This window comes from Apis cerana, linkage group LG5, assembly GCF_029169275.1.
Source record: "Apis cerana isolate GH-2021 linkage group LG5, AcerK_1.0, whole genome shotgun sequence".
NCBI classification, from domain to species: domain Eukaryota; kingdom Metazoa; phylum Arthropoda; class Insecta; order Hymenoptera; family Apidae; genus Apis; species Apis cerana.
Genome location: NC_083856.1, coordinates 6784324 through 6812280, shown reverse-complemented (window position 1 = coordinate 6812280; position 27957 = coordinate 6784324). Strand labels below are relative to the sequence as shown.

The 27957-nt window shown below is 33.6% G+C and overlaps 3 protein-coding genes and 1 long non-coding RNA gene across 9 annotated transcripts in view; 2 read left to right on the top strand and 2 right to left on the bottom strand.

Annotated features, from left to right (window-relative positions):
• Nucleotides 1-6631, top strand: LOC107997620 (ribosome-releasing factor 2, mitochondrial). Of its 2 annotated transcripts, XM_017056353.3 has the most exons (4): nucleotides 11-259; nucleotides 349-2111; nucleotides 3978-4124; nucleotides 4203-6631. In XM_017056353.3, exons 1-4 carry the CDS (start codon nucleotides 115-117, stop codon nucleotides 4365-4367), a joined length of 2220 nt encoding a protein of 739 aa, XP_016911842.1. In that variant the 5' UTR covers nucleotides 11-114; the 3' UTR covers nucleotides 4368-6631. The 2 variants fall into 2 exon arrangements, with proteins under 2 accessions (XP_061930749.1, XP_016911842.1); XM_062074765.1 differs by lacking the exon at nucleotides 4203-6631 and having other exon boundaries at nucleotides 1-259; nucleotides 4009-4124.
• LOC107997621 (uncharacterized) lies at nucleotides 1901-3725 on the bottom strand. Its single transcript, XM_017056354.3, has 3 exons — nucleotides 3597-3725; nucleotides 3364-3510; nucleotides 1901-3277 (listed from the first exon to the last, which is right to left on the bottom strand). The coding sequence occupies exons 1-3, from the start codon at nucleotides 3717-3719 to the stop codon at nucleotides 2330-2332; spliced, it is 1218 nt and encodes a 405-aa protein (XP_016911843.1). The 5' UTR covers nucleotides 3720-3725; the 3' UTR covers nucleotides 1901-2329.
• The window catches only part of LOC107997622 (transcription factor kayak), a 30569-nt gene continuing 8590 nt past the window's right edge, over nucleotides 5979-27957 (bottom strand). For 2 of the 5 annotated variants that reach the window (XM_017056356.3, XM_017056355.3), the window contains exons 2-3: nucleotides 7694-8161; nucleotides 5979-7483 (exon numbers count right to left, since the gene is read on the bottom strand). In XM_017056356.3, coding sequence (XP_016911845.1) covers nucleotides 7274-7483; nucleotides 7694-8161 — 678 coding nt within the window. In that variant the 3' untranslated portion in view covers nucleotides 5979-7273. Of the gene's footprint in view, nucleotides 7484-7693; nucleotides 8162-8524; nucleotides 8685-15134; nucleotides 16206-16622; nucleotides 16736-20841; nucleotides 21113-27957 lie in introns of those variants that run through there. The other 3 variants (XM_017056357.3, XM_062074767.1, XM_028666620.2) reach the window with 3 other exon arrangements.
• On the top strand, nucleotides 22932-24273 carry LOC133666078 (uncharacterized). Its single transcript, XR_009829660.1, has 2 exons — nucleotides 22932-23490; nucleotides 23604-24273. It is a non-coding gene; the product is annotated as an uncharacterized LOC133666078 (long non-coding RNA).

Sequence of the window (27957 nt, the reverse complement as noted above, 5' to 3'; positions counted from 1 at the left end):
TTTTATCGTATTTAAATGAATCCTGAATGAATTCCTTGTTTATAATTAATGACTTTGTGTAATTCTATTTCATTCTTCAATTTCAAATATGTATAAACGTATAGGTTAAGAATCATGTTTACATCTAAATTAAAAACTCCATGGTGCACGATTCAAAAAAGATACGCATCAAAAGGAAGCACAATTATAAAAAAAGAATATGGAAAACACGAAATTTCGAAAATTCGAAACATTGGAATTTTGGCACATATTGATGCTGGTTCGTTTATGATATATTTGTCACTATTAACCTATACAAATTTTTATTTTTATGAATTCATTATTTTGATTTTAATAATGATTTTCTAGGAAAAACTACTACCACGGAAAGAATGCTATATTATTCGGGTCTTATTAAACATATGGGAGAGGTTCATTATGGAAACACAGTAACAGATTATATGGATCAGGAACGTCAACGCGGAATAACAATAACCTCCGCAGCAGTGACATTTGAATGGAAAAATTATTGTATCAATTTAATTGATACCCCAGGACATATTGACTTCACAATGGAAGTAGAGCAAACTTTAAGAGTATTAGATGGAGCAGTAGTTATATTAGATGGAAGTGCAGGTGTCGAGGCTCAAACATTGACAGTGTGTAGACAAGCTGATAAATATGATATACCTAGAATTATTTATATAAATAAAATGGATAGAACGGATGCTAATTTTGATATTAGTTTAAAATCTATTGAATCTAAATTGCACGTAGAAGTTTTGCCTGTACAATTTCCAATTAAAGAAAAAGGAATTTTAGAAGGAATCGTAGATATTATTTCTTTAGAAAAAATTATATTTGATAAAAAAGATATGGGCAAGAAACTTTCTAGATTCAAATTAACTGAAGATAAAGATAAAGCTTTATGGGAAATGGCAAATGAAAAGCGTAGAGATTTAACTGATAAATTGTCCAATATGGATGACAAATTGGCTGATACAATTATAGAACAGGAATCTTTAGATGCAATAACACCACAAATGCTGACTGATTCTTTATACAGAGCAACCATAGATAGAAAAGGTGTTCCTGTGCTTTTAGGTAGTTCTTATAAAAATATAGGAGTACAACCTTTAATGGACAGTATATTATTATATTTACCATCACCCAATGCAAGTAAACATTCTAAGTATTATCATTGTTTTAATAATAAATTATGTGCCAGAGCATTTAAAGTCGTTCATGATAAACAAAAAGGACCGATCACATTTTTTAGAATTTATAGTGGTAACATAGAGAAAGGTACGAAATTATATAATGTTTGTACAGAAAAAAAAGAACAAGTAGGAAAATTGTATATCGCATACGCTGATGAATACGAGGAAATAAAAAAAATTTCACAGGGCAATATTGCAGCGATAACAGGATTAACAAATACCTCAGCCGGTGATTTAGTAACAATAGAATCAACAGCGGTAGAAGAAGCAGAAAAAAAACTGAAAGCACAAAAAGATGTTAAACCAGAAGATGTGGAGAAAATATTTGATTGCAATTTAAAAACATTAGAGCCAGTCTTTTTCTGTTCGATAGAAGCACCATCGTTATCTATGCAAACAGCTTTAGAGAAGGCTCTCCAAGAACTTGAAAGAGAAGATCCAAGTTTGAGAGTTACTCAAAATGAAGAGACTGGTCAGATTGTGCTTGGAGGCATGGGTGAATTACATCTCGAAATTATTAAAGAAAGAATTAATACGGAATATAAAATCGATGCTGATTTAGGCCCGTTGCAAATTTCTTACAGAGAGACTATCAAGGAACCTATTCAAGATACTTTTTCGAGTGAATATAAAATAGGAAATATTAATACAAATGTTGCAATAACCATGTCATTAATACCAAATTACGAAGGCAAAGAAACTTTTTTATTAGACAAATCGAAGGATTTTATTAAAATTATACCAAAAAATATAATGAAAGCTGTGAAAAATGGTGTTAAATCAGTTCTTTCAAACGGACCAAAATTATGTTATCCTATCTTAAATATGGGTATTAAATTGCATAGTTTAGAGTATGGATCAGATATTACCCCGTCGATAATTAATGCTGCTGTTTCGCAATGTATTAGACAGGTAAATATTTTTTTCTTTTTCTTTACATACTTATAATAAAGAAATATTTGAAATTGTAAGTAATGATTAAAAAAACATTGATAAGAAAAAATCGCTTTTGATTCTAATTAAAAGAAATGGCAACAACGAAAGAAACGAAATTTTAATATCATTACAATTAATATTAAAAATAAATCAATTGACAATTAATTTTTTAATTTAATCAATAGTCATATCGTTTAAACACTTTCGTCACATTTAGATTGCTCATCAATCTTCTTCATTTCAGAGGTCTGTTTCCTTTCAGGTTTCAATTCAGACAATATAAGCAAAGATTTCGGTTTTCGTTCCAATATTTTTTTGCTTAAAATCTTTTTCGACAAATCGTTGTTAATCAAAGATTTCTCTTGAGGAAAAAAATATCTATGCTTCCAGTTTTCCTGTATCATATTAGTCTCTTTACGTTTTTCCTCGTTGCATATATAAGTTTCCGTAAACGTTCGCAAAACACCTATTCTTTTTAATGCATCTTCCGAAATACGATTATAACTGAACGGTTTCCTCGAGTGCATTATTGGAAAAGCATAAGGCTTCATTGCAGTATTGTCTTTCAATTCTGAGACTTGCAAAAGTTTAGTGTCCTGTCTGTTGAAGAATTCGTTGATCAATATATCTGTCTTGATCTGTAAATTTCTTAAAAAGTCTTCATCGGTCAATTTTGATACGGTAGAAACAATTTTAGAACAATTTTGTCTAGTAGTTTCTCCCGCACTTAGATCTTCAATACTGAATTGTTTCGAAATTTTCAAACTGTTACTCTTCGATTTGCTCTTCATCTTTTTCGCATTAGTTTGCGTGGCTCTTTCTACGGTATGAATGCCCCATTTTAGCATGTAGGAATCAAGAAATTTGTGATATAACGTTGGGCAAACTTCTTGATCGTCATAATGTTTGTCTATGAAATATATTCTACGTAAACGACAATTGCCGCAAATTTGAATTCTCTGCGCAGTAGCATATTCTTGCTTGAAAGCGGTTTGAGTTAAACTCGCTAAATTCAATTCTAATTTATTCCAACCGGTTTCTAGCTTCACCTTCACGCGACAAATTACAGCCTTAGAGTTTTGTTTCTCCGATTCCAAATTCGTGAATTGAAAATTATGCAAACAGTTTTGATTATCTGTTATCTAATTTGACGTGTAAACATTATTTAAATAATTTAAAAATAAGAAATATATTTTTAAAACGATTATCATTACTTATAGAATATTACCTGCAATTGTATACGACATTGTAAATTCAAGTTCTTTATAACTACAACTAAAATTGGTAATTTGATATTGAGAAATTGAGAAGAATCAGAGGGGCAAGTGATGGAAGTGCCATACCCATGTTGTTCGAAATCTTGTAACTCGATCACCTATCCATCATTTAGTATTAATTTAAAGTTCATTGATTAAAAGTAAACAATAGTTAATATAGTAGTAGTTGTCAAAATTAACCTACATTTTCTAATAAATCCGAATCTAAGATTTTACGAATACGACCCGACTGCGACTGTTGCTTACTCCAATACTCTAAAGGTTTTTCGCTGATACTATATAACAAAGACACATATCCAGAAATCATGAAATTACGAAATTATTTCACAAAAGGCAAAAGCATTTGTGCAAATTTAATACTTTAAAATTTACATTTTTTTCTTCGTTTGTTTTCTTGTGAAGATACTTCAGACTTCAAATACTTGGATCTATATTCTTTTAATCTTTTCCTTATCAAGCACAATTGTTTTTGATCTGTCTTATTTATATACGTATTATTTGTAAAAAATATGGCTCGTTATAATAACAGAAACAATGATCGTTATAATTTGTATATGTATTTTAGTTAATGAAGAGTGCTGGCATTGCTCTTTTAGAACCGATAATGCGATTGGAGGTTGTGGTTCCTGAAGATTATTTAAGCGTTATCCTCAAAGACTTGGCAAAAAGGCGCGCAGAAGTAAAGTACATCGATGTCTTTAAACAAAACAAGGTAAAAATATTCCTTCTTCTCTTTTAAAATAATAATAGATCAATACAAAAGTGATATAAATATGAATTATGAAATTAGATAGTCTACTGTCTTGCCCCATTGGCCGAACTATTAGGATATTCAACGACGGTGAGGATAATTTCGTCAGGACATGCAACGTTTACGTTGGAATTCGATCACTACGAATTAATGGATTCAGCCAATGAAGCAGAAGCGATTAAAAGAGCAACTGGTTTTTATTAAATAAAAAAATAAAAACTAAATCCTTTCAAAATCGTACGATATTATTCAAATCAAATATTCGTTGTATTTTAAGAATTTAATTGTACAAAGATAGATTTATGAAAATTATTTACAAATTAATGCATTAATGCGTTTAATAATTAAAATCATGATTGAATCAATCTTTTTCTCAATCTCTATCTCTCCATGCGAGATCTCCATGCGAAGTAATCGTGTATAATATGATACACAAAATTAAAAACACATTATTATTCTTGGACAAAATTACATACTCGATTCTTCCTTTATTCATTCGATTTAATCAAAATATATTGCAGCATTTATCAATGGTGCTTTACAATTCTTCTTTCTTATTTACGATCATCGATCGCGGCCGCCGATTACGTGGCTGAAATCGAGCAGCTTGTAAAAATGGTATCTTTATCTAAGAATTTATACATAATATATTTATATATAATAGTAAAAAAAGAAAAGAAAAGAAAAAAAAAGGGGAGAAAATGTAAGAAAAAGAAGGAAGTCTTATCGAAGAAATACCGGCCAGCCTCGCAAGCAGCAGCCGCGCATAAATATATTAATATTGCTTAAAGATCATGCAAAAATGTCATACATAGTAAAATATATGTATGTATATATATTATATGTATGGAGGGATTACATGTAATAGGGTGAGAGACTTGTAAACACGTCATTTGCACGTAAAAATCTTCCACTTCCGTTTGTACGCGTAATCGGAAGCGGTTTCGACGCGATTCTCAGTTTCTTGGGAATGCGGCGAAAACAGGACTCGCTGAATTCTCGATAAAAAAAAAAATATATGTGTAAATATATACATATATTTTCCCGTCGAGCCGCTGGTTCATTACCTTTGAATTGTGCTGTATGACGCATGATTGAAAATCAGGCACGATTCAAAGGTGGCCTTTATAAACGCGTTCTTAATCTACGAAATGGTTCTTGAGCGCTAAAACCGAACGTCTTAAACTTCTAAGCTCGGCTTATTTTTTTCAACTGACAATACGGTAATTATTATAAAAAATTAATTTTTCGCCAAACGCGGCGATATTACAAAAAAAAAAAAAAAAAAAAAGGGAAAGAGAAAACCGTGGAAATTTTAATTAACCTCGGTTTTTTTTTTTTACATAATTCTAATTCGTTTGCGTAAAAACGTTCGCACGAAATAATAAATAAATACAATTACGTACAATATATTATATATCACTTGCCTGTAAACACACTTGTGTGCCTACAAGTATTCATTATTAAATGATGCAAAAAAATACTTCGCTTCTTTTTTCGAATGTCTATGCGATTCACGTTTCCTAAAGCGCATATTATTAACAAGGAATACCCATTTTTCTTCCTTTTTTTTTTATTTCTGTTTTTGTCATTAGCATAAATCGAATTTATCAAAAAGTACTTTTCATAAAGATGCAATGTTTTCGACAAGTTTGTTTTACGATGCGTGAATCCATGATAGAAACACAAATACTGAATTTCTCGATATACGATTCTAGTAAAATATTCTCGTCATAAAAAATTACCAGAATCTCACACCAAAGGTCAACTCGGTTTATCTTTATACAATCGGATAATACATATACATAATAAACATTGTCATTGTGTCGATTTTTATTATCTTATCGTTTTCTCACAATAAAAACGAGTCTTTTGCCTCGTATGTACAAACAGGAAATTCATCTTTCAATACCATTGGAAAAATGCAATCAAACGCGTGCTTTTTCATCAATCGATGAAATGAATACACACGATCTCTTTATCTTCTCAAATACAATGAACAAACAGTTGATGAAAATGACAAATTTGTAGAGTATAATTACAAATGTGAAAGTGTAACGTGGATGTCGAGTGATTGAGGACCGAGCGAGAGAGATCGAATATATTGGACTAGAGTATTGGTTGTGAGTGAAGAGCGATTCCAAGAATATAATATTATTACGCGAGGATCGGGATCGAACGAGGACAATCGACGAGAATAGAACGAAGATGATCCCGAATAAAATATTTGATACGCAAGAACAATTTGACATGGAAAATTATGTGTGATACAAAGAGGACAAGAACCGCCATGATGAATGAGGAACGAAGATGGGCTTGTCGAATTCTTTTCTCGAAATGTATTATGCAGAGAGAAAGAGAAAGAGAGAAAAAGTTTCGTTATACAATTATCTATTAAAACATTATCTGTCTTTGGATAATATTAATTTAAAACGAGGAAAATATATATTAAATTAGGAGTCAAAGAAAAATGAGACTATCGCCAAAACGCCCTCTTAATTCCTCCTTATTATTATTCCTATTTTTTAGGTATGCCCTAATCCTACAATACTCGGCTATCCTGTACTGATTCCCTGAATATTTAAAGCGTACTCTACTTCTTTGTCTTCGTGTTCGAACACACTCTCCTAGTTCAACAAAAAAATTCTTAATTTTTCCCAGGAGATGTGCATCCCTTCGCTTGGTTCTTTAAAAATACAATTTTTTCTTTTTAATTTCGTCATCATCGTCGCTGCCTCGTGTAGTCGTAGATGCTTCCATACCTCCGGGATTAACCCTCAAACATAAGAATCGAGGGGAGATAAGGCAAAAGTACCTTTTTCTTCCTCGTTGTTATTGCTCCTGTTTGTCAGGTATGGAGATCCCGATCCTACATCACGGGTAGTGATGCGCTTTGAAACGCTTTCGAATCGCTTCGAATTATATACACGTGGTGAAAACATTGAATTACTTCGAACATGATCCGATAGTTAAAGACTCTTGAAAGTCCTGATAAATCTTAAACTTTTGAATCTTCGAAGACTCGAAATATTACCAAGATTCGAGATTTAAGATTTATCGAGAGTTTCAAGGGTTTTAAGTATCGAATCATGTTCGAAGGATTCGAATTTTCACAGTATTGAAAAACTTCGAATCGGTTCGAAATTAAGATTCGAACGCTCATCGGTAATCACGGGTTTCACATCCGGAGGAGACGCGGAACGAAGTCTGCAGACTGCTCTGTGAGCTTCCAGGATGAACTCGAGCTCGTCTTTGGCCTGTTGCAGCTGTTGTATCTCTTCTTGCAAACTCTGTTTCTTCTGTTCCAAACCCTCAGTCTCCTGTCAAATAAATTTATAAAGAAAAAAATAAGAAACTGTACGTAATATTCATCCTTACGATTATCATTTATATTTAAAAAAAAGAATCATTAAAAAAAGAAAAAGAAAAATTTGTAATTAAAATCTTTCTTCGAATCATTAAATATACCGAAATTATTTTTCTCCTAAAATTGAAATTCAAATTCAAAATAGATTGCATCGATTATTTACTTCTAACAGGGCATTGGTGTGATCCATTCTACGCTTGCGACATCTAGCTGCTGCCATTTTATTCCTTTCTCTGCGAATCTGTCGTCTCTCTTCCTCCTCGGGAGTCATCCCGATCGTCCTGGTGGGCCTCCTACCACCCATATTGCGCCTCGCTGGCTGCTGCGGCTGTTGTGACTGCTGTGGCTGCTGTGGTTGCGTCTGTTGACTGTCCACGAGGGTGGTATTGGTGGCCACAGGGGCGGCGACGGTGGTGGTAACAACGTGATGCGCCGCCGTGTTTTGCGTTTGTGCCGGCGTCGGTTGCGAAGGTTCCACCAACGGTGGGACGAACCCTGCTTCGCGACTGTGCGACGCTGACTCACTGGTCAGCTCCAGAAAAGTCTGTTCGATACTCCGGAGCGTCGTTGGCGTCAACGTCGGCGTCGTCCTGGTCGGCACTCCGCTGTGCAGACCGTCCAGGGAAACAAGCTGTAACGAATACATATGCAATTAATTTAACGTTATGCAACGATTCTTTTTCTTAACGATTTTAATTTAAGAAAAAAAAAAGTATGGAACGTTCCGTGCTCGATGGATAAAATGAAATATAGCTAGTACCATCCATATGTTTGATGTAAAATTCTTCGAAAAATTGTTTTTTTTTTTTTATTCTTTCGATCGATAATTATTATATACGAGACAAATCTGTGTACCTTATTTAGAGACTTGATTAAATTGTGTTTTAAACCTTAGATAATGTTACAATTGTTTGAAGTATTCTTATTATTTCAGCACCTGCACTACACTAAAAATAACACCTTGTTTGTCTAAACCGCAAAAAACAAAACTTACTAAGCGCTGTCCAAACATTAGCCTCCACGGTTATGCAAAATCAGCATAAAATCAACATAGAATTAACGAAATTGATATATTATTTTTCAGTAATGATAATGATAACGCACGCATTATACGAGCGAGTAGCGCACAGCTCGATGACCATGCAACACAGCACAAAACGCGGATTTACCAGATGTGGAGAGATAACAAAACAGTTAGGAAACCGATGTTTTTCGACGGTGGCTGTGGAACGCGATTGCCTTTCAAACGAATTGCGCATTAGATCACCACTCGGTTTATTACCCGATCAGATATATATAAAACAAAAAGAAAAAAAAAAAATTCGTCGGATTATCGACAAGGTGCTGTTAGGCAATGAAACCAATTCCAATAAACGCTTTCGTTTCAAGGAAAAAGAGGGCGTTACGCAAGTAGTCAGAAAAAGAATTAAGAAAAGGAGAGATCACTAACAGAAAGATACGCGATATTTCCATCAACGTTATCATTTTGCCTTTTTGCTTCGATATCACTTCGTACCGCTAATCCACCAAGATGTTCCCGATAAAAATATCCGTGATCCAATAACTCGATAAGCTATCGCTACAAACTAGATCGTTCAAGGGTTGTCAACGTTTCAAGGTATATACAATTGTGTTTATCATCATCGCTAAAATTACGACGAATTATCGCGACATTCCTAATATGTAATTATCCAACGATCAACCTCCCTTCCCAATCTCCGATCTTGAATTCTGTTTACACGTTCCAATCTTGGTTACCTTGCATCCGAAAATAGTAATGGCGGGCCTTTCAAAAATTACACCATTTAACGACCTTACGTGACACTCAATCATAATTTTAATACGACTCTCATAACATACGGTATTAACAATAAGAGATGTTAATCTTTCGACATTAAGTATGAACACGTGCACAGAATACGTTAGCATGGATGTATATGTAGCATATCGGTTCGAGGGTATGACACCGAACACGCCACCTGTCGTCTCTATTCTTCCCTATGTACGTAATGAAATCAAAACCAATGATTTAGATATCGAAAAACCGATTGGACGACGTGTTTCGTGGCACGAACAATTGTCCGTGAAAAACAATCGTCGGGCAACCCAATGGATTTCATCGACGTTATAAAAGTGTATATGTCTCCAACTACGGACGATATTAATGACTTGGCTCGAATCGCAGCTCACGTAGCGACAACCTCGCGTTCGCCATTATCGCATTGACCAATCGGCAGACGGGGACACGCGCGCGATGTATTATACCCGACGCACACGTTTCCCAGAAAGCACAAAAGGACGCAGGAAGGAGAAGAATCGCGTCCTTCACTCTCATAAGGAGACGAGACAACGACACCAAAGAGCCGAGGCCTATCATCTTTAAAATTACAAGCTATACTGATCGTTAACGAAGGCCGATTTGCGATAGATAGCATACGTAAAAACAATTCTTAGAGTTCAAGCATCATCGCACAAGAATTGCACACCGATCAGAAAAATCGCGATAGATCATCAATGATCTTTCCATTCCATCTTGTAATTAACTTACGCTTCATCATATTTAATCTTTTGTTTCTTTTTTTATTAAATAAGATATAAAATCTGCTGAACTTTAAAAATGAATTATAAAAATTGAACTCTAGAATCATTATTTAAATAATATAATTAATTTCTTCGGTAATCTCTTCTGATTTTATTAGGAATATAAATCAATAATCTCATAATTGTCTAGCTTTTTATAAATATATTCTATGCCGTTAAATATTATTTACAACAATTATCAGTTCATTAACATCTGATAAAATGGAAATATACTTTGTGAATCAAATTTTAATATCTAAGTAAAATAATCAGTTCTTTCGTATCCAAGAGAAAATTTATTATGAATACATTTATAATTAAATTACGATTTATAATCGAGAATCATCTATTATATATTTTTATACGTATCATCGCTAAAATTATTTAGCATACCAACGAGTAACAACTTTAACAGAAGAGTAATCACCCACCCACAAGATTCACCCACCTATCCGCTCGCAGTTCACGCGAAAACTTAAGGAATGTCCGGAGCGATAAACATAGGCCTTACTAAATCGTTTTCGCGCGTCACGAATTTCAATTTTGAGATACGGTAAAATTCCATGTTTTGAGATATAGATAATAATAGAACAAAATTTCTATTCAATTTGAAATTAAATGAATTGAATCCATTTATCTAAAAATTATCACAAAAATCGTAAATAACGAAAAGAATCGATAAACTTATATTAAAATCTTTTATATATATTGTAAAGATTCTTCATTTCAATGTATGAAAACATAATTTTTTTATAAATGTCAAAAAATTTTTCAAATATAAATTGAATATTCCTTCATATTTTTATGCACAAAACTTATACTAGACGAGGTTAATTTATCGCCTCGACCTTCGTACAAGTTCGTACTTTGCCGTAAGCTAGAACTGATGCGCATGCGCATAAATCAGACAATATATGTATATGCACTTGGAAGATGTCACGTACTCGGTATGTTTTCTCGATTTGGCACGATCCGAAATTTATAACTTCGAAAAATTATCGCTATGAAAAAAAATCGATTCCATTATAAATGGTAGTTATAATAAATTTGATAAATTTAGAAACGCATCGGTATTTATCAGCATGAAAAGTTATCGGGTTTTATTTACTTCCTATAACTTCGCTTATATCAGACCGAAAACGATTGACAAAGGTGTGGTTCTCACTGTCGTATCATAATGACCCTTTAAAGAAAAAGAAGGAAATCGATGTGTTCGATTTCATTTATCTATAAAACACAAAAAACGATATCTATCTATTTGCACTGAAAGATTAACGAATTTATATAAATATCTTGACTCAGGTTATGTTTATACGAAAATACATTCTATTAATTTATATTCGCTATATCGCTCATCAAAAACAATTTTTTAAATTTATTCTAACGTTAATGATGAATTAATTTTATTAATTAATTCATTAAAAAAATATATGTGCGTATCGCAAACAAATTTTTTATTATTTATTATTAGTCAAATTTGAATAGGTATAAAACAGAATAAAAATGTTAAACAAAGCGTAACTTAAATTTCAAAGGTTAATATTCCGTGGTTAAAGATTAATAAAAGGAAATGCTCGCGCTATCAGTTTTTTAACAATCATGAGACTGCGATTATTACCACGGCACATTCGTTAACCGACGGGCCGTTCACCTTACCAGTGCATCGTCAGTTTGAATATGTCAGACGATATGTGGCGCTGGTGGATGAACTCTGTATCATTTTGTCAGACGTGTCTGTGCAGGTTCTGACAAGTCAACGACTGCCCGAAGATCGCGTCATGGTCAGAGCACCCATTCCACTCAAGTTTCATTCTACTTAAATCTTGTACTATGTGACAAGAATAAACTTAATTTTTACAAATATCAAACGCTTTTCCATTCGTTAAATTTAGATTAAAAATATTAGATTAGAGTTAACACGGAATTATAGAGTTCTAAGAATCATATCTTTCTTGTAGATAGTTAATCTGGAATATATTGTCTTGCATTAACATATTGCAATAGCAAGATGCATATATGCATGATTTCTAGAAATAGCTGTATAATCTACTCTCAATTCTAGTATCTATCGCATCATGCATTGTTAATCTAATCCCGATCTGAGGTATGTAGAAACATTTGTCCATGCGGTGCGTTTTTTCCGTAATGCAACAAATAGACTAATAAATCAAAAAATTTTTCTATTAGTGAATAAATATTAGTTTATAACAAATGCTTATGTATTTGTTCTACAAATTATTATCATGCACGTCATAAATTTATCACAAAACATTAATCTCGAAAGAAAATAAATTTAATGATCCTTTATTATATTTCTTTATACAATATTCGTACGATTTATAATTTTCCATAGATGACACTGTATTATTCGTTTTATCTTTGATTAATAATTTATCACGTTATTTAATTAACAATAAAATACATGATTTATAATAAATTTAAGTACAATTAGTACAAGTATAATATCAATACAATAAATTTTCTAATCCAAGACAAAATTATTGTACATATATTGCAAGAATATCGTCTTAATTATCGTCAAGATTGCGATTTTGAAATTAATCGAGCAACAAGTCGTGAAACAACGAACTATAGGAAAAGTAGTACAGATAACCAATGATGGACATAATCATCAAGTGTTAATAATCAACATCCTTCTTCTAATAAAATATAGAGAAATATTTTACGTAGATCCATGTTGTTCTTTTTTTCGATGTTGGTATGCATTGTGTCTTCCGTTTTGCGATGCAGTTATTCTCTCTCTTTTTTCCCGTTGTGCGCGACACTAAAGATGAGGAAGAGAGAAAGAGAATTCGCACACGGATGCGCGCGCGCGCGCGCGACCAACACGTATTCAAGCAACACATACGGTCGCTCCTTCTATAAATAGATGCGTTTGCTGTTTTAATCTGCCCTGGGCCCGCGTTACGAGCAGACAAAGGGCGATATCGGCAACCAGAAAATCGTTGCGAAATGTAGCGCAGTGAGATACTGCTGTAACATTTTCTCGAATAGGAAAAAAATCTTATATAAGAAATAAAAGAAACATACGGATCAGGGGACCACCGCAACTTTGCGCATGCGCACGTAATGTAACACTGCGAAAGATATAGATTCCTGGTAAGGATAAGCGCGAGGGTACAAATATAGTTATTATTATCGGGCTCTTATACCTACAATAAAAACGTAATATTCTGCAATATTCTGTAATATTCAGTAATATTCACGATTAACAAACCTACCATTTGTCGCAAATATATTATCAGTTATTAACCACATTATATTATAAAATAACGATAAAATGTGCAATATACTATAAATCATAAAAATAAAAATCTACAGAAAGTCGTAAATTTCGCAAACGTTTGCGTTTAAGATCATTTCTATATATTTCACGAGAGGGCATTGAACATCCGGAAATGAATTTCAGGGTTATGAGTACGATACTTGTTGAAGTTTTATACAAGGCACGATTATCGCGTTGCGAGCATCGAGGTTACTTTTTCCTACGGGTTGTTTTTGTCGAAGGAACGCGGTATAGTTTCAGCGGTCTTTACGGGTACGTAAAAATATTCATACCGCGGTTTCACGCGCCTGGTCGTTCGTTTACGATCTGTTTGTTTCACCGAAGCCAGTGGAACTTCCAATGGTTATTGCACAATGTTGCACAATTCTTGCTCGTCCGCATCACAATAATGGTCCCACATATGTTAACATCGATAATCACGGTATTCGCATCGAGAAGACTTTCTCCTTCAAGTTCATCTGTCGCGCGACCGAGACCGCCATATTTGTTTCTTTCTCATGCGTCTCCTCTTTCTTTAGTCTTCTAACTCGTCAGACGTCAAGATCGCACGTGTCTTGGAAGGAACGCGCAATAAATGTGGATACGTTGTTTCTCGCCAATTTGCGATTCCTTCCAAACCCGACTCGACTTAATTCGTTGTATTCGACTTGAACCGTGCACACAGCGTGAATGAAACACTATTTCGAAGGCTTGCCAAATGGTGTGTTTATTTTAGACGATCGCTTTCGAAGCCCCTCGAGGTCCTTTAAAACTGTTTTCTTCGAACAGAAAGTTACTTTGTGAAACGGTACAATTGTAATTGAACGTGATCTTTAAACTACCTCATAATGATAGGTAGATAGATCATCCTCGAGTATATCCGTTAAAGACATATTAGTAAAATCTTCTAAGTATTGTTTTATTATATTTAAATCAGAACTTTTACACATCACCATAATAATCCATCGTGAATTAATTGTAAGACACTATTTTTCCCAGTTTTATAATTAGTTAATTTTTATAATTAACTAAAATTTAATTTGTTATACATAATATTTTTAATTATTGATTATTAATCAAATAATAGATTAAGTAAAAATATGTAATGAATTTTATAAATGTTATGTTATACTAGGATTATACAAATTTTTTCTTATCAATCTTGTTTTTTCTTTCCTATATTAAATATTATTCGTTTTCGTTTTTATCTTATCACGACATTTCTATAAACTAAAATAGTTTGTATGTTTTTTGAATCTATCGTAGTATATAATTCAATCAGATATTTTCACTGTTCCAAAGTTTTCTCAAGGTTCCTATTTATAAGGATACATTGCCTAAGTCCAATGCCTAAGTTAATGCCTGGATTTATTTGTTGGTGCAGGGAAATAGGAAATATAGCTCAAGTTAGATACCAATGTCTTTCAAAATAAATCTCACAGCTGTTTCAACAACTTCTGTCTAATGACACTGCCATTTTAGTTTAGTTGTAAACAAAAAAACAGAATACATACTTAAGTGTGATGGATAGATTGCACGTATATACGTAATAGGTTATAGTTAGAATGACAGTGATCACTATAATTTTCCTACGTCATAAAATTATTGTCTTTTTTTTGACAATAAAAAAGAAAAATCGAGAAGAATAATTTCATGCCATGCAGCATGGAAAATAAAAAACATAAATAAAAAATCTCAATAAAAAATACTCAATAGAATCAGCAATGTAGAAGGTTACCTGCTGATAAAGCAGTTCCTGCGCGAGGATATTAGCAATGTCGACTGGATCCATGGCGGTGGCTGCCATAGCTCGAGGTATCGGTTATTTCGTTCAATTATTCGTTTCGTCGTCGAAAGAAATTATTAAATAAATAAAAAAATAAGATGTAAGAAAAATGACAAAGGAAAGAAAAATTTTATAAGGAACTTAGGAGATGGGATTGAAGGGAAAAAGACGAGTGATCTCGTTTTTATGGGGTTATGAAGGATTTAGGGAGACTTGATATAAGAAAAAAAGTAATTTCAGTCGATCGTTCGTTCGTGAGATCGTTCGGACGTCGGTGTACGCCTCCCCTCCCCTCTTTCCGTCTCTTTTTCTCCCTCTGCTTTTTTTACACTCTCGATTCTCCTCCCTCGTATTACACCGCTCTTTTTCTCACTTTTCGAAAGAGTTCGTCACCACTGCGTCCTCCACCGACGCCTCTCTTACACTGAGTCTCTCGATGCCGCTTTGCTCTTCGTGGCCATACGCGACGAGGAAACCTAATCTAAAAATAACCATCGAATTTCGAGTATGTGCGCTTGACAGAAAGAGACGACGAGAAAGAGCGAGGCAGAAGAGAAGAAGGTGGGAGAGATTTCCGCGCCCTTGTTTAATTTGCAATATGCTACACTGTTGAACATTTTCATTATTTTTTACACGTATCCTGATAATATTTTTTCAAGAATTCAAGATTATATTACATTATTTAGTATAATTAACTCGTGTAAAAAAAAAAAAACCAAGATGATCCACAATAGTTCGGTTCTAGTGATCTAACAAAAGATTCCGATATGAATACTCATCATTGAATTTCAAATATTTTCTCCCTCAAATATCATATTTACGTTGGAAGCGTTTTATGATTCGTGAAAGCGTTCGAAGGTAAACCTTTGGTAGTTAATGCAAGTGTGTAGCCAATGTTTATGACCGAACAGATAAGAAAGGGGTGCCTTTACGACTTTCTCCATTGTTCCTCGCTCGCCAACAGTGACATTCTTTTGAAATCGCGTAATGGTCCGAAGTTTCCTTCCACTTTGGCCGATTTATCTGCAACCGTCGCACAAAATTTATACTAATGCGTCGAAATCTTTACTAACTGTAAAAATACGAAAAATATTGGTTCACTCTATCTTCGAAATCATTAATGATATAAGATATTTGTATATTTAGAATAAAAAAAATTCAATTTTCAAATTGATCCTATTTTACAAGTGAGATTGATTAAGTTTTGTAATATAAATAATGTAAAAAATTTGAATAAACAATTATAATATTTTACGATGTTAATTTTTGCAAATGCAAAACAGAGTTAAAAGCAATTGCACCATCAATATAATCAAATACAAACTAATGCTTGAGGACAAAGTTCGTTTGCAAACAGTGGTTTTTCCCAACATCTGCGAAATTCCCAATTGCGTGTCTGCCTGGAGGATCTTAATTAACCCGAGTTCTAAGTTTAAACACCTGTGGAGCATCGTTTGTCGTCGACGCCGGTTTCCCCGCGATTCGTCGTCTTGGAAACGAGCCAAGAGGTCTCTTCGTGGAACTCTCAACCGAACTGAGGAAGTATTTTGATCCTGGAAACCCCACGACAGATTCAAATTGAGCGTTCCATCGAAATAATGATTTCGTCGATAACCGATCGCGTAATTTAGATCTAAAATTTTCCAAAAATAAATTTTTTTTTTTTATTGGAAGGATAAATGCAACAGTGATACGTATGTTTTGTCGTTTATCATTTGAAATGTTTCCAGGATGTGGCTTCCTTATTGTATCGCGTATATCATTAAAAATGCGTTCACATAGCGCCATAAAGTTTTTTTTCGCTGGAAATATACTTGCGCACATGATCACGTGATACAAGAACGTGAATATGTGAGACGCGCGTATACTCGTCTTTTCTATCACGTTTTTACTGTGACATTCTTCTTAATGACGTTGGTCGAAAGGGTGATTAGCGATTACTGTTATGTGTTAAACAGGCCGATTAATTATTTAAAAGGAGTATTTTGACGTAACTTTTCCCACAAGAAGAGAGAGAGATAGAGGAAAGATAGATGACGATAATTAGAATATGCCACGAGGAAAACCTGTTCCCTTTTGCGTCATTCAGAAATAAGCGTATATCCCAGCCAAGCACGAAGTTATACTCGTGAACACGAGATGGACATTCAAAACCAGCTTATCTCCGCGACTTGATATGAAAACATGTGTGGCAGCCAGATTACAATAAACAATCTGCGGTGTTTTACCAGGCAGTGGTGCTTGTGGAATTTTTAAACATCAAACACCATGTACCAGGCAGCACTATCCTTATTGTGTTACCCATAAATAAAAGTCATCGTGTAACGAAAACATATTCTTCCTTAGTTGTTTTTCTAACAATAGCGTATCAAAAATATCAGATTAGGATAATACTTATTTTTATTTTATTTTATTTCAGAGTACGATATTTTTGAACAATTAAATATCGAGATAATTTTTATTATAATGGATATACACGCTTGCAAAAGTAAATATTTCCACGAAATTTGTGCAGGCCTTCACTCTAACCTATTATCCATATTAATCTAACTGTGCCAACCCTCTCCGGATATCTCCATGTCTTCCCTTCCACCCACGCGCTAATTTCGAATTCCAGGAACTGTCGGCATATTTCCCGACTACGATAAGGACATAGGGGGCGTCCAATTAACAAGAAAGTAGTATATTCAACAAACATACGTCGCTTTCATGATCCGTTCCATGTTTGTAAGAACGATAAATTTGCATCGTACTATTTCCTAGAGGCGCAACCGCGTTCGATTTTAAAATAACTTTACGCATCGAATCAAATGAAGAACAAAGAGGAAACGATTTTACTTTGCATAAGAAAATCAGGGATTGATTGAATCAGAAATTCATTTACGTCGACTATTACCGACTGATGATATCGATTTCCAAGTGGATAATTTCGGTTTACGTAATAAAATAAAGATTGACTGTAAAACAAGGTACAAGGTAAAACCATATCGCGTGTCTGATCGATCCCTGGAATTCGTTTTAAATTCTAATCTGCTCCCCTCCCTTCCTCATGATCAGATGTTGCGAACATTTTCCATTGGCTAATTACAACGACAACGATTCTCGACCGAAGCGCTCTCGCACGTGGCGTTTCAAAACAAAATGAACACGATACACAAACGGTCGGGACAGAGCGGGCGGAGCAACGATTTTTCCACGAAAACCTTTTTGCGGAGGGCATTGAAATGTCAGGCCAAGATCATCGGAGCGCTCAACTCGGCTCCGTGGGCGATTCAAGGACATGCTCTCGGCCAAACAAATTGCGGCGACGATCGAATGATCGAACAATGTGGTTATTTTCCGTTGATAATTATATGTTTCGGCGGAACAACGATTTCTTCGACATTACGTTGAATAACTAACGTAATCTAACGATTTCAAATTACCATTTTTTTTTTCTAATCTCCTTGTTTCCCCTCATTATTCCACGACAAACGAGCAATAGGTAGAAACAATACAAAGCAACGCAAGCTATACCGTGATAATTCATAGAGCAAATGTTCGTGGATGCAATTATCTAGGAAAATAATCATATGCGTAAATGTTTTCCGATGATTGAGAATGTGTTCCAATTTCTAATCTTGTTTTAATCCAGTCAACGCTGGACCAACGGCTGTAGTTTTCGCGTAATTTAACGTCATTGCCGTGTTTTCTCCATATATACATGCATGGATATGCCTTTTTTTTTTCATTCTGTGTAGCTCTGTTCAACGACGGTTGCTATTACATGGTAAATAATAACGCAATTACGTCGTTACTACGCGGACCAAGAGGCGTTATCGTGATATGAAACGAAAAAAAAAAAATGTCATACTGTTGCATGATATGGGTGCCTTGAATAAGAAAGGAAATCATTTTTATTTTTTTCAGCCAATCAAAAATATTAAACAGAATCGTACTTTATATTAATTATAAATATCATTCTCAATTTATGAAATTTTATATTTTGCCATTACCAAATATTCCTATTCAAAATTAAAAATTCAAATAAAAAATTGTTTAAATTTCACTTTTTCATTTTCTAATTTCATCACATAAAAAGATATAATAAATTATTAAATTGTTAATTAAAATTCTCTAACTGGAAATCAAAATGATTAATTTAGAGGTTAGGAAATTTATTATCCTCGATATTCAAGTCGAATTACAATTTTCTTTTTTCCTTCAATTTTCCTCAGAAATGTAAAATAGCGGAATAATTTCATAATCACTTATTTCACTCGCCTTGTTGTTTTTCACTTGTGGACTCGATACGAAAACAATAGTAATACTATGCAGAAATTATTTCAAGACTGAAAGTTATCGTCTATGCACGAATATTAAATTTTATTCCCACCAATTAACTAATAATCTCCACTTTAATTAAATGATATAATAATTTCCACATTCATGGATCGATAAAATTTAGGCATAAGAATCGCCAACATTGATTCACAATTGCATCATATTTGATTAATCAAAAGTCTGCAATTATATTTAAAATGAATTATATTTTGAATCATGTTCAAAGTTTCTACGATAAAAAAAAAAAGAGAGAAAAGGAAAGAATGATTTTGCGCAATGGAAAAATAACTAGGAGTTTCAATTTAACTGCAGGCAATAAAAAACTAGTAAAGAAAATGCACTCGTTTATTACGAGAAATATTTGTAATTTCCTTTTGACATATCCGCTACATAGGAATTAGGAACATTAGAGGAAGTGAACGCTCGAAACCATGATCCGGCGCAAACATCGATGCACCGTCAGCTTTGAACAAAGAACAAAGAATGTAAACACGATAACACGCGCCGATTGACTGTGCGCATGACTTTCCCCGTTTGTTACACTTTTTTTTAACGTGGTGTGCTATGCTACATACGTTACATAATGCGCAAGTTGATTTTCTAGGCGATATAGACCCTCACTAGTTTCTCGAAAAAAAAAAACAGTAAAATATGGAACGAGTCTTTTTATCGTTTGTATTTTGTTTTCTTTCTCTTTGTTCCACTTGAAACAAATATTTGCAATTGTTCAAAAATATTATGGTAAATTAATCTACGTTGTTATAATTTTATAAAATATTCTAATGTGACAGTATAAAACGATGAAAATAAAAGCGCGTAAGATTGTTGAAACGACGTTTATGCATTACTCGATAATTACGAAAGGGAAACACGTACGGTATTTCCGGGAACATTATCGACTTGGGACGTCAAGGTTTTTAAGCCTTAACTAGCCGATTCGTGAAAGCTCACTTATACGTGGGAAGAGGCACGTGCACGAAGTTGACTCTGACGAGTCTAAAGTGCATCGAGTGAAAGAAAACAAAAAGCACAGACATCAGCTATCAGCTATCAGCTAAAGAACAAGATAACGATGCTATTAGGAAAGAAAATATCTAGCTACCGTTGTTTGTTCTATATCCGCGAATAGAACGAATTCATTATGTTTATGATTTTTTCTCTAGTGTTATTTAATTTTGAATATTTATCGCAGAAGTCATAATCGTTTCGTATGTACATTTCATTAATAATAATATAATTACGTTACTAGTTGCAATATATACATAAAAATTGAATAATAAAAAAAAAGTCGAATAATTGATACACGCTAGCAATAATTTTAAAAGAATAAACTCACCTGTTCGAATTGACTTTGACTTCTTGATTTTATGCCTGTTCACTGTATTAACTATATATTAATTATAACAACACAATCGATTAACTGAACAATTTTTTATAGATAATTTCTTTGATATTTCCGTGAAATCAATAAGATTAGATTCAAGTTCGAGGAATCGCAAAGAGATTGAGAAAAAACCAGCGAAATCTAAATCGTAGAAAAAAAAAACGAGAAACAGAGAGACGCAAAAAATCACGTTAGACGACCGCGCACAACGGCAGTCGTAGTGACACTGACAGTGCTTCTGTCATCGTGCTATCACCACATGGTCGCTAGCTCGGACTCGGCCTCGCCGCTTCGGCTATCTTCGGCCGTGTTCGATTCCTTTCTCGAGAGGATACAGTGTATACGCGAGAGAGACGAAGAAGAATCCTCGTGGACAAAAACACAGAAAAAGAGAGCAAACAAAAGGAAAAAGGATGCATTAGTTTGGGATAAGAGATGACTTCATTCCGGCCACCGAAACGCGATCAAACCATCTTTTTTAACCACGAAGGAATTGAAGAAATCTTTCAACTTTGCTAACCCAGCAAGTTCATAGTTTTTTTAGAAGAGTTTCGAGGAAACGTAACAAACAGCTCAGAAATACTTGGAATTCCCGAGCACCTGCTAATAATATAATTTCGACGCGACAGATAACGTTCGATTATTGGAATCGTATCTTGCGTAATAGAGGTTTCTCTTAAGATAGAAAATATATTATATATATATATTTACTACGACTTGAATAAAATTTCAACAAATATGTATTAATAAATGTATTCGACTATTTTTTTCAAAAGATATAAGATATTATTTATCGTATAAGGATTGATAAAAATGATCAATACACATTTTTATCACAAGCAAAAACTTTGAACTATTACAAACAATAAAAAAAAGAATAACATATTTCTTTTTTTTCTTGTCACACGTTCTTTTCTCATCATGTTAAAAAAAGATTAGATTAATCAACATTAATAAAGTCTGCGAGCGATTCGCGATATTTGTACAAATGCATTCAAATACACATATATGTTTATGTATTACTAGTATTTGCAGGCATCTGATTACTAAATAGGCGCCAACTGCAAATGAGTCACAGGGATTCGATAGCACAGAATCATCGTACCAGGAAATTCGAAGTCGAGCACGTGTCGTTGCGTCACCCATGAGAACCTCTTCCGGTTTGAAACACGAATTCACGCATTCTTCCACGAATACAGAATATCGCGACAATTTTTGTCGATTGTTGGAAATGTTATCTTTCGATATTATCTTTGGACAATTTGAAAGTCCTGTTCGAAAGTTTTGTTTGAAAGTCGCATAACGTGTAAAGTATTCCGGGAAATTTAACCGAAAGAGGTTAAGTATGATTTTTTTTATTACGTGGAATTAAATATAATGATTAGTTTTTAGTCGAGTGTATTAGAATTCTTATTAATTTTTATGTACTTGAATTTTAGACGATAATTTCGAAATAATGATTTTCATTTTTGATGACCAAGAAAATTCGCTAATTTTTCGTGAATTACGGACGTAAAAAAATATTAAACGTTAACCGCCATAAAGTTACTACGTCTTTCAGATCTCATTTAAGCCCGTCTCGACGTAATCAGTCTCTCTTCAAACCAACATCTAGGGCTCTTAATTGAAGTCTGGCCTTTCCTGAGCCTCGATTAACGATTACCATTGAGAACAGTGCTTCGTTGTTGGTCGCACGCCGCCTTTTCTACAAGTAACGCATACGCTCTACCTCTATTTCTTAAACACGTTTAAACAGTCCTTTGAAACAATTTTGCACGTGAAAAGCAATTGAAAAAATCTACAGTTACATTTCTCACGCAACAACCGCGTTTATTTCGATTATACCGAAAAGGAATTTATTTCGAGATAGAAAAGATATTTGAACGATAAAACAATAATAGAATATTATTAATTATCAGGAAAGAATTTTTAAGCGAAGAGAATAGAACGGATGTTCTTAAGTTTAATGATTTTAAGAAGTTGAAAAGGATTAGCAGCGAGATATCTGCGCGCGTCGACGAAACATATTTGGATGGGGGAAATTGAATTCTGGCAGTTGTAACTCGGCATTCGTGTAACTAAGATCGTCGCATTTATCGCGATATTATTTCAATATAAATATTTTATTATACATTGTTATTTGTACTCAATACGAATTACTAATATCTCATACACATATTAATGATGATCGAAATGATTATCTTGATAAATTTAAAGTGGAAACAATCGAAGTTTCTAGAACACGAAAAAATCACTCAAAGTATTTCTTCCACGTATAACCGACGCCATAACACGACTCAAAAATACTTGGACTGGTCTGTCAGTAGTCGATAAAACGACATAGATAAGGACAAAGTGCTCTGACTAACCATTTTTAGCACCGAACTCGAAACAAAGCCGAAGGACTGGGGAATCAAGAGGCAGTGGTGGTCCCTCGAATGGTTCATGTACAGAGGTGAACGACACGAAGGAGAACGGGCTTCCCCAGGGTAATTTTAGAAATTCCTTGCACGTCATGGCCCTGTCCTCCTTTGTGTTCGCATTCATGTGGAATTGTAGTAGTCCTGCCGTGGATTGCTTCTTTCAAGGTACTCGTTGTAGGTCAGTGTTATTATCGATTGGTAATAAAATTGCCATAGATTCTTCTTATTACGTAGCTATATCCTATATATTCTAGCTATATCCGGGGTATTTTGTTCTTTATATCTCTACAGATTTTACGAAGTTAAACGATGAGAGAAGATTGAAAAATTGCCACTGACAGAAATTTGAATCTCTTTTAAAGAATTTTAAAAAAAAATGTATGACACTGTCAATGAAATTATTTTATCGAAAAAATATCTTTATAAATACAATAAAAATGAATTAAAATGTGAAAAATAAATAAACTCGAAGCATTAAACCCATTTTCAACAAATGTTAATTTCGTCTGTATCTGGCGATCGTATAATTAAGTTTTCCCGATTCAGAATCACTACTCTTGCGAAACGAATCTAGCCTCGAGGATGTTTAATCACCTACTTTTTGCTTAAGACGACCGATTAACTCAGATTTATCGATATGTAATTGCTACTTTTGATGCAATTCATAACGAAAATAATCCTTATAAATAATAGATTAGAATTTTTTGTTTTTGAGCAATAATCTACAATTGTTTTAATAATTGCTATTGATGTTATCTATAATCGTATTTCAAAAGAATTATATCGAATTACGAAACGAATTATGAAATTGCGTAACTAATAAGATTTTATTTAGAATAAAATACTCTAAATATAGCTTGATATAACATGTAATATATCTTTATTTAAACTAAAAATAAAATTATAAATGTTCTTTTTTATATATGAATAAATAAAATTTAAATAATGAAATACTTAAAAATTCGATATTTTTTTTCTCCGCACTACTGTTATCAGACTGAATCATTTCGGTATGAGTCATCATCTAAGAAAGTAGTGATCGTAATACCCTAATAAAAAAACTCTTGCTAACAGAAGCGCAATAATAATTTTGTACGGGTAATATTCATAAAGATTTCTTTTCTTACGAAACCGATAAATTTATATTCGACAATAAATACATTACTTCTTCTTTCTTATCTTATATTCTTATCTTTATATCCTTAATCGGGTCAATTTCTACAAAATTATATAAATTTAATTCCTCGAAAATCAAACATCCCAGCCCATGCTAAAATTTTCCAAAATTTTGTTGACTCATAGTCAATAAACTAAATTCCCCTTTGCTATTAAATTGTTGATATAATTCTTATATCAACATCTAGCAAATAATCTAGCAAAAAAAAAAAGCTAAATCCACGATCACGCGAGAAATCGTTCGATAATTGCAAGGTTACTCGACTACTGTACTAATCTGTAACCTCCATAATTCGATTCTTAAACTTGATATTAAATTTCTTTAAAACTAGTAAAAAGAGTAATTATTATAAAAAAAAAAAACTGGAGTTATCATTAATACGCCTAAATTAACCACTCATTCATATCTAATCGGTATCTGTCTTTGCGCATACCTCGACTCATCTTCCATTCGAGAAATGAAAAAAAAGAGACAAAGAACCCCGCAGAGAATTTCATCTGCCCATTCTTTCCTAAATCACTCACATGAAATGACCACTCACCGTAATTCGCCAATCACTTTCACGTACACGACCCTTCCTTCCAAAAAGTCGAAATGGCAGAGTTACTCTCGTGCGTTTCGTCGTCATAGAGGTATTAAGGACGAAGGACAGTGCGATGGCGATTATGAAGGAAGAAAGGGAGAGAGAAAGAGAGAGAAAAAGGAACACAAGCTGTTAAAAGAAAACGTTTCGAGGACAGAAGGGTCCGTGAATTCCTTACCAGTGACGCAATCGTTCAGGCATTTCCGACTGGTTGCACTTCGGTGTTCCCCGATGAGAAATACCTTCATAATCGCGGGCATAATGACGGCCTACGTGGACCTCCACACGCGCCTCTTTCCCTATTCCTTTCTTCCTCCCTCTTAAACGCGCTCCAATTCTCGTGACTGATACTCTTTCCTTCTGCATTCTCACGCGAGAAAAAAAAACAGGGCAGGTAGTCACTTATAATGGGGCACGTTGCAATTTATTCGATAGATTGGAATATAATTTCCTTTTTTTTTTTTTCTTCTTTTTTGATGAGTCATAAGACATCGCATTATTAATGCTCTTTAATGTATTCGAGTATGAATAATTATAATATAAAGATTTCGTGAAGTATTTTTCTAAAGAGTAATTTTAATTTCTTTTCCTGTAATGAAGTGAAATATCAAACAAATTTTAGAAAAACGAAATAAGAAATAAGGAATAAAAAAAGTTTGATGAATGGTTAATAGAAAAATATAGAATATATATTAAAAAGGAAAGAGTGTCAGAAGAAAAGAAAGAAAGAAAAGTAAAATGACGATATTAAAATTTTCACAAATTTTTACAAAGAGAAATAACTAAAAATCGAATCTAATATCATTCACAATGTTGAAACTTCTAACGCATTTAGCCTATAATGAACTGCTTAATATGGTAACGCTAATTTAAAAGTCACCCACGTTCTTTTTGTCCAGCCACGGGTTATAATAAGTTTCACAAAATTGGATACACGCTCGTCCCACGAGCAAAGGTCCCAAAAAGGGCTATAGAGTTCCATGACCTTTTAAACGAGCCAGCACCTTTTATAAGGGCGAGCATCACCCTGAATGAATAGGTGGACCACTTTATCATAACCATCAGATGGGGAAGAGTGGATGAAGAAGAGGTCTTTTTGAATTATAACCAGCATACAACGAGCTTAGGAGGCCGACTCTTGAACCTGATTCCTCTTCGTTTAACACACCGAGACCACTTTCACGAGGAATGCAAGCTATGAATAAGACGACTAACGTTTCTCTTTCATGCCACTCGGCCGGAAATCAATTTCAACGAGGATCACGAGAGATGGGTCCACGTGTTTTCTCAAACGTTCCTTCGTAATGTCTATTCTTCCTGGCAGACAGCCACGGCTTGGTATGTTAAATATTTTATGGAATCGGACGGATCTTGATGTGGAAACAATGGATTCGGAGCGTAAGTCTTTTCGGCGATCGATACGATACGATTGTACTCTCCTCGAAGGACAAGTGAATAGGTATTGGAACCGATGATGGTATTATATCAATGTGACGAAGTTTCTCCAGATTGTTTAAAATGTGAGAGTAAAATAATGTGACGGTATTATTAATCGAGAATTTTTTGTTTAATATAGGATAATCGTGAGAGATGTGGATCATTTTTAGAAACTTAAATATTTTAATTAGTAATAGGTATTACGTTCTTATAATTTGTACAAGGAAATTTATGTTTTTTAAAAGTTGTGTACTCGAGAACGAAATTTTTATAATAAAATTTTAAATTATGAGCCATCAAAATTCAAAACGAACGGCCACGATAAATTTTCTATTGTTTTAAGATTCATTCTCTCGAAATTTTATTAAAATTATCGTTAAAAAAAATATATTATAAATACAGAAACGTCTTACAACTAACTATTGATTTAAACTTAATCCGAAGTGGAATTCCTTATATAAAAAAAAAAGAAAAAATTCTACAATAATTACAACGATAGAAACCTGAAAATTGCATTAAGCAAATCTCAAACGCTTCCATCTTAGTCACCTAATGTCTCGAGTCATTAATCAGTTTCATAGGAAGAAACACTATCGTGCTGTGATAAAGAAAAAAAAATAAAAATAAAAAAATAAAAAAAAAAAATAAAAACGCAAGAAAGATCGAAATTACCTCTAATCCAACGTTATTGCGTCGATTTCGCAATTAGCCGAAGGAAAAAACAGGTAGACAACAGGTAGATATAAGAAGGTGGAGCATCGAGAAGACGTTGAAACCGAAGACATCCATTCGAGGCATTCTCGAGGGGAAAGTGTTAACGTATTGACGTCACTTCGTACGCAAGATATCTTTCCGTGGAATCGACCTCCTTTCGAGGTCGACCACACCGGATTACGGACTATCCGCTATCCAATGAAAAAAAAAAAAAAAAAGGTGAAAAATAAATATAATAAAATATGATCTTGCGAGCGTGGAAACCGTACGAAGTTCGAATTCTCGTTAGGCATTTAAAACCAGATTGGAATAATTTTGTTCCTACAATAGATAGCGGCAGATCTACGTTACGAAATAACGTTTTTTGTTGCACGGTATCGAAGAGGTTTTCGCAACAACCACATTTTTTTTCGACGCGATTCTTTTTATCCGTTAATTTCGAAGGGGAAAGAATTATCGAAGATATTACGATATTGCGTGGATCTTTTTTCTTTCCATCGTTAAGTTTTCACTTAAAGGAAGGCTTCTGGTAAAACGTTAATGAGTTTGTAATTGATCATCGTTCTGAATTTTGTAATGCGTGAAATTGGCTATTTTGTAAGAATGGATTAAAATTTGTGCAATTACCTTTTAATCATCGAAAAATTAAAATATAATCAAGTATCATTTTTAACTCGAATTACCTTAAAAATAACTAATTATATTTAAGGACATAAAAAAAAATCCACCTTCCA

What these genes read in the sequence shown, in the direction of transcription:
- LOC107997620 (XM_017056353.3), top strand. Translation starts at nt 115, where the DNA reads ATGTTTACATCTAAATTAAAAACTCCATGGTGCACGATTCAAAAAAGA. An exon ending in TTTGGCACATATTGATGCTG is followed by an intron (nt 260 to 348) that starts GTTCGTTTATGA and finishes ATGATTTTCTAG; the next exon opens with GAAAAACTACTACCACGGAA. An exon ending in TTTCGCAATGTATTAGACAG is followed by an intron (nt 2,112 to 3,977) that starts GTAAATATTTTT and finishes TATGTATTTTAG; the next exon opens with TTAATGAAGAGTGCTGGCAT.
- LOC107997621 (XM_017056354.3), bottom strand. Translation starts at nt 3,719, where the DNA reads ATGATTTCTGGATATGTGTCTTTGTTATATAGTATCAGCGAAAAACCT. An exon ending in ATTCGGATTTATTAGAAAAT is followed by an intron (nt 3,511 to 3,596) that starts GTAGGTTAATTT and finishes AATGATGGATAG; the next exon opens with GTGATCGAGTTACAAGATTT. An exon ending in AATGTCGTATACAATTGCAG is followed by an intron (nt 3,278 to 3,363) that starts GTAATATTCTAT and finishes ACGTCAAATTAG; the next exon opens with ATAACAGATAATCAAAACTG.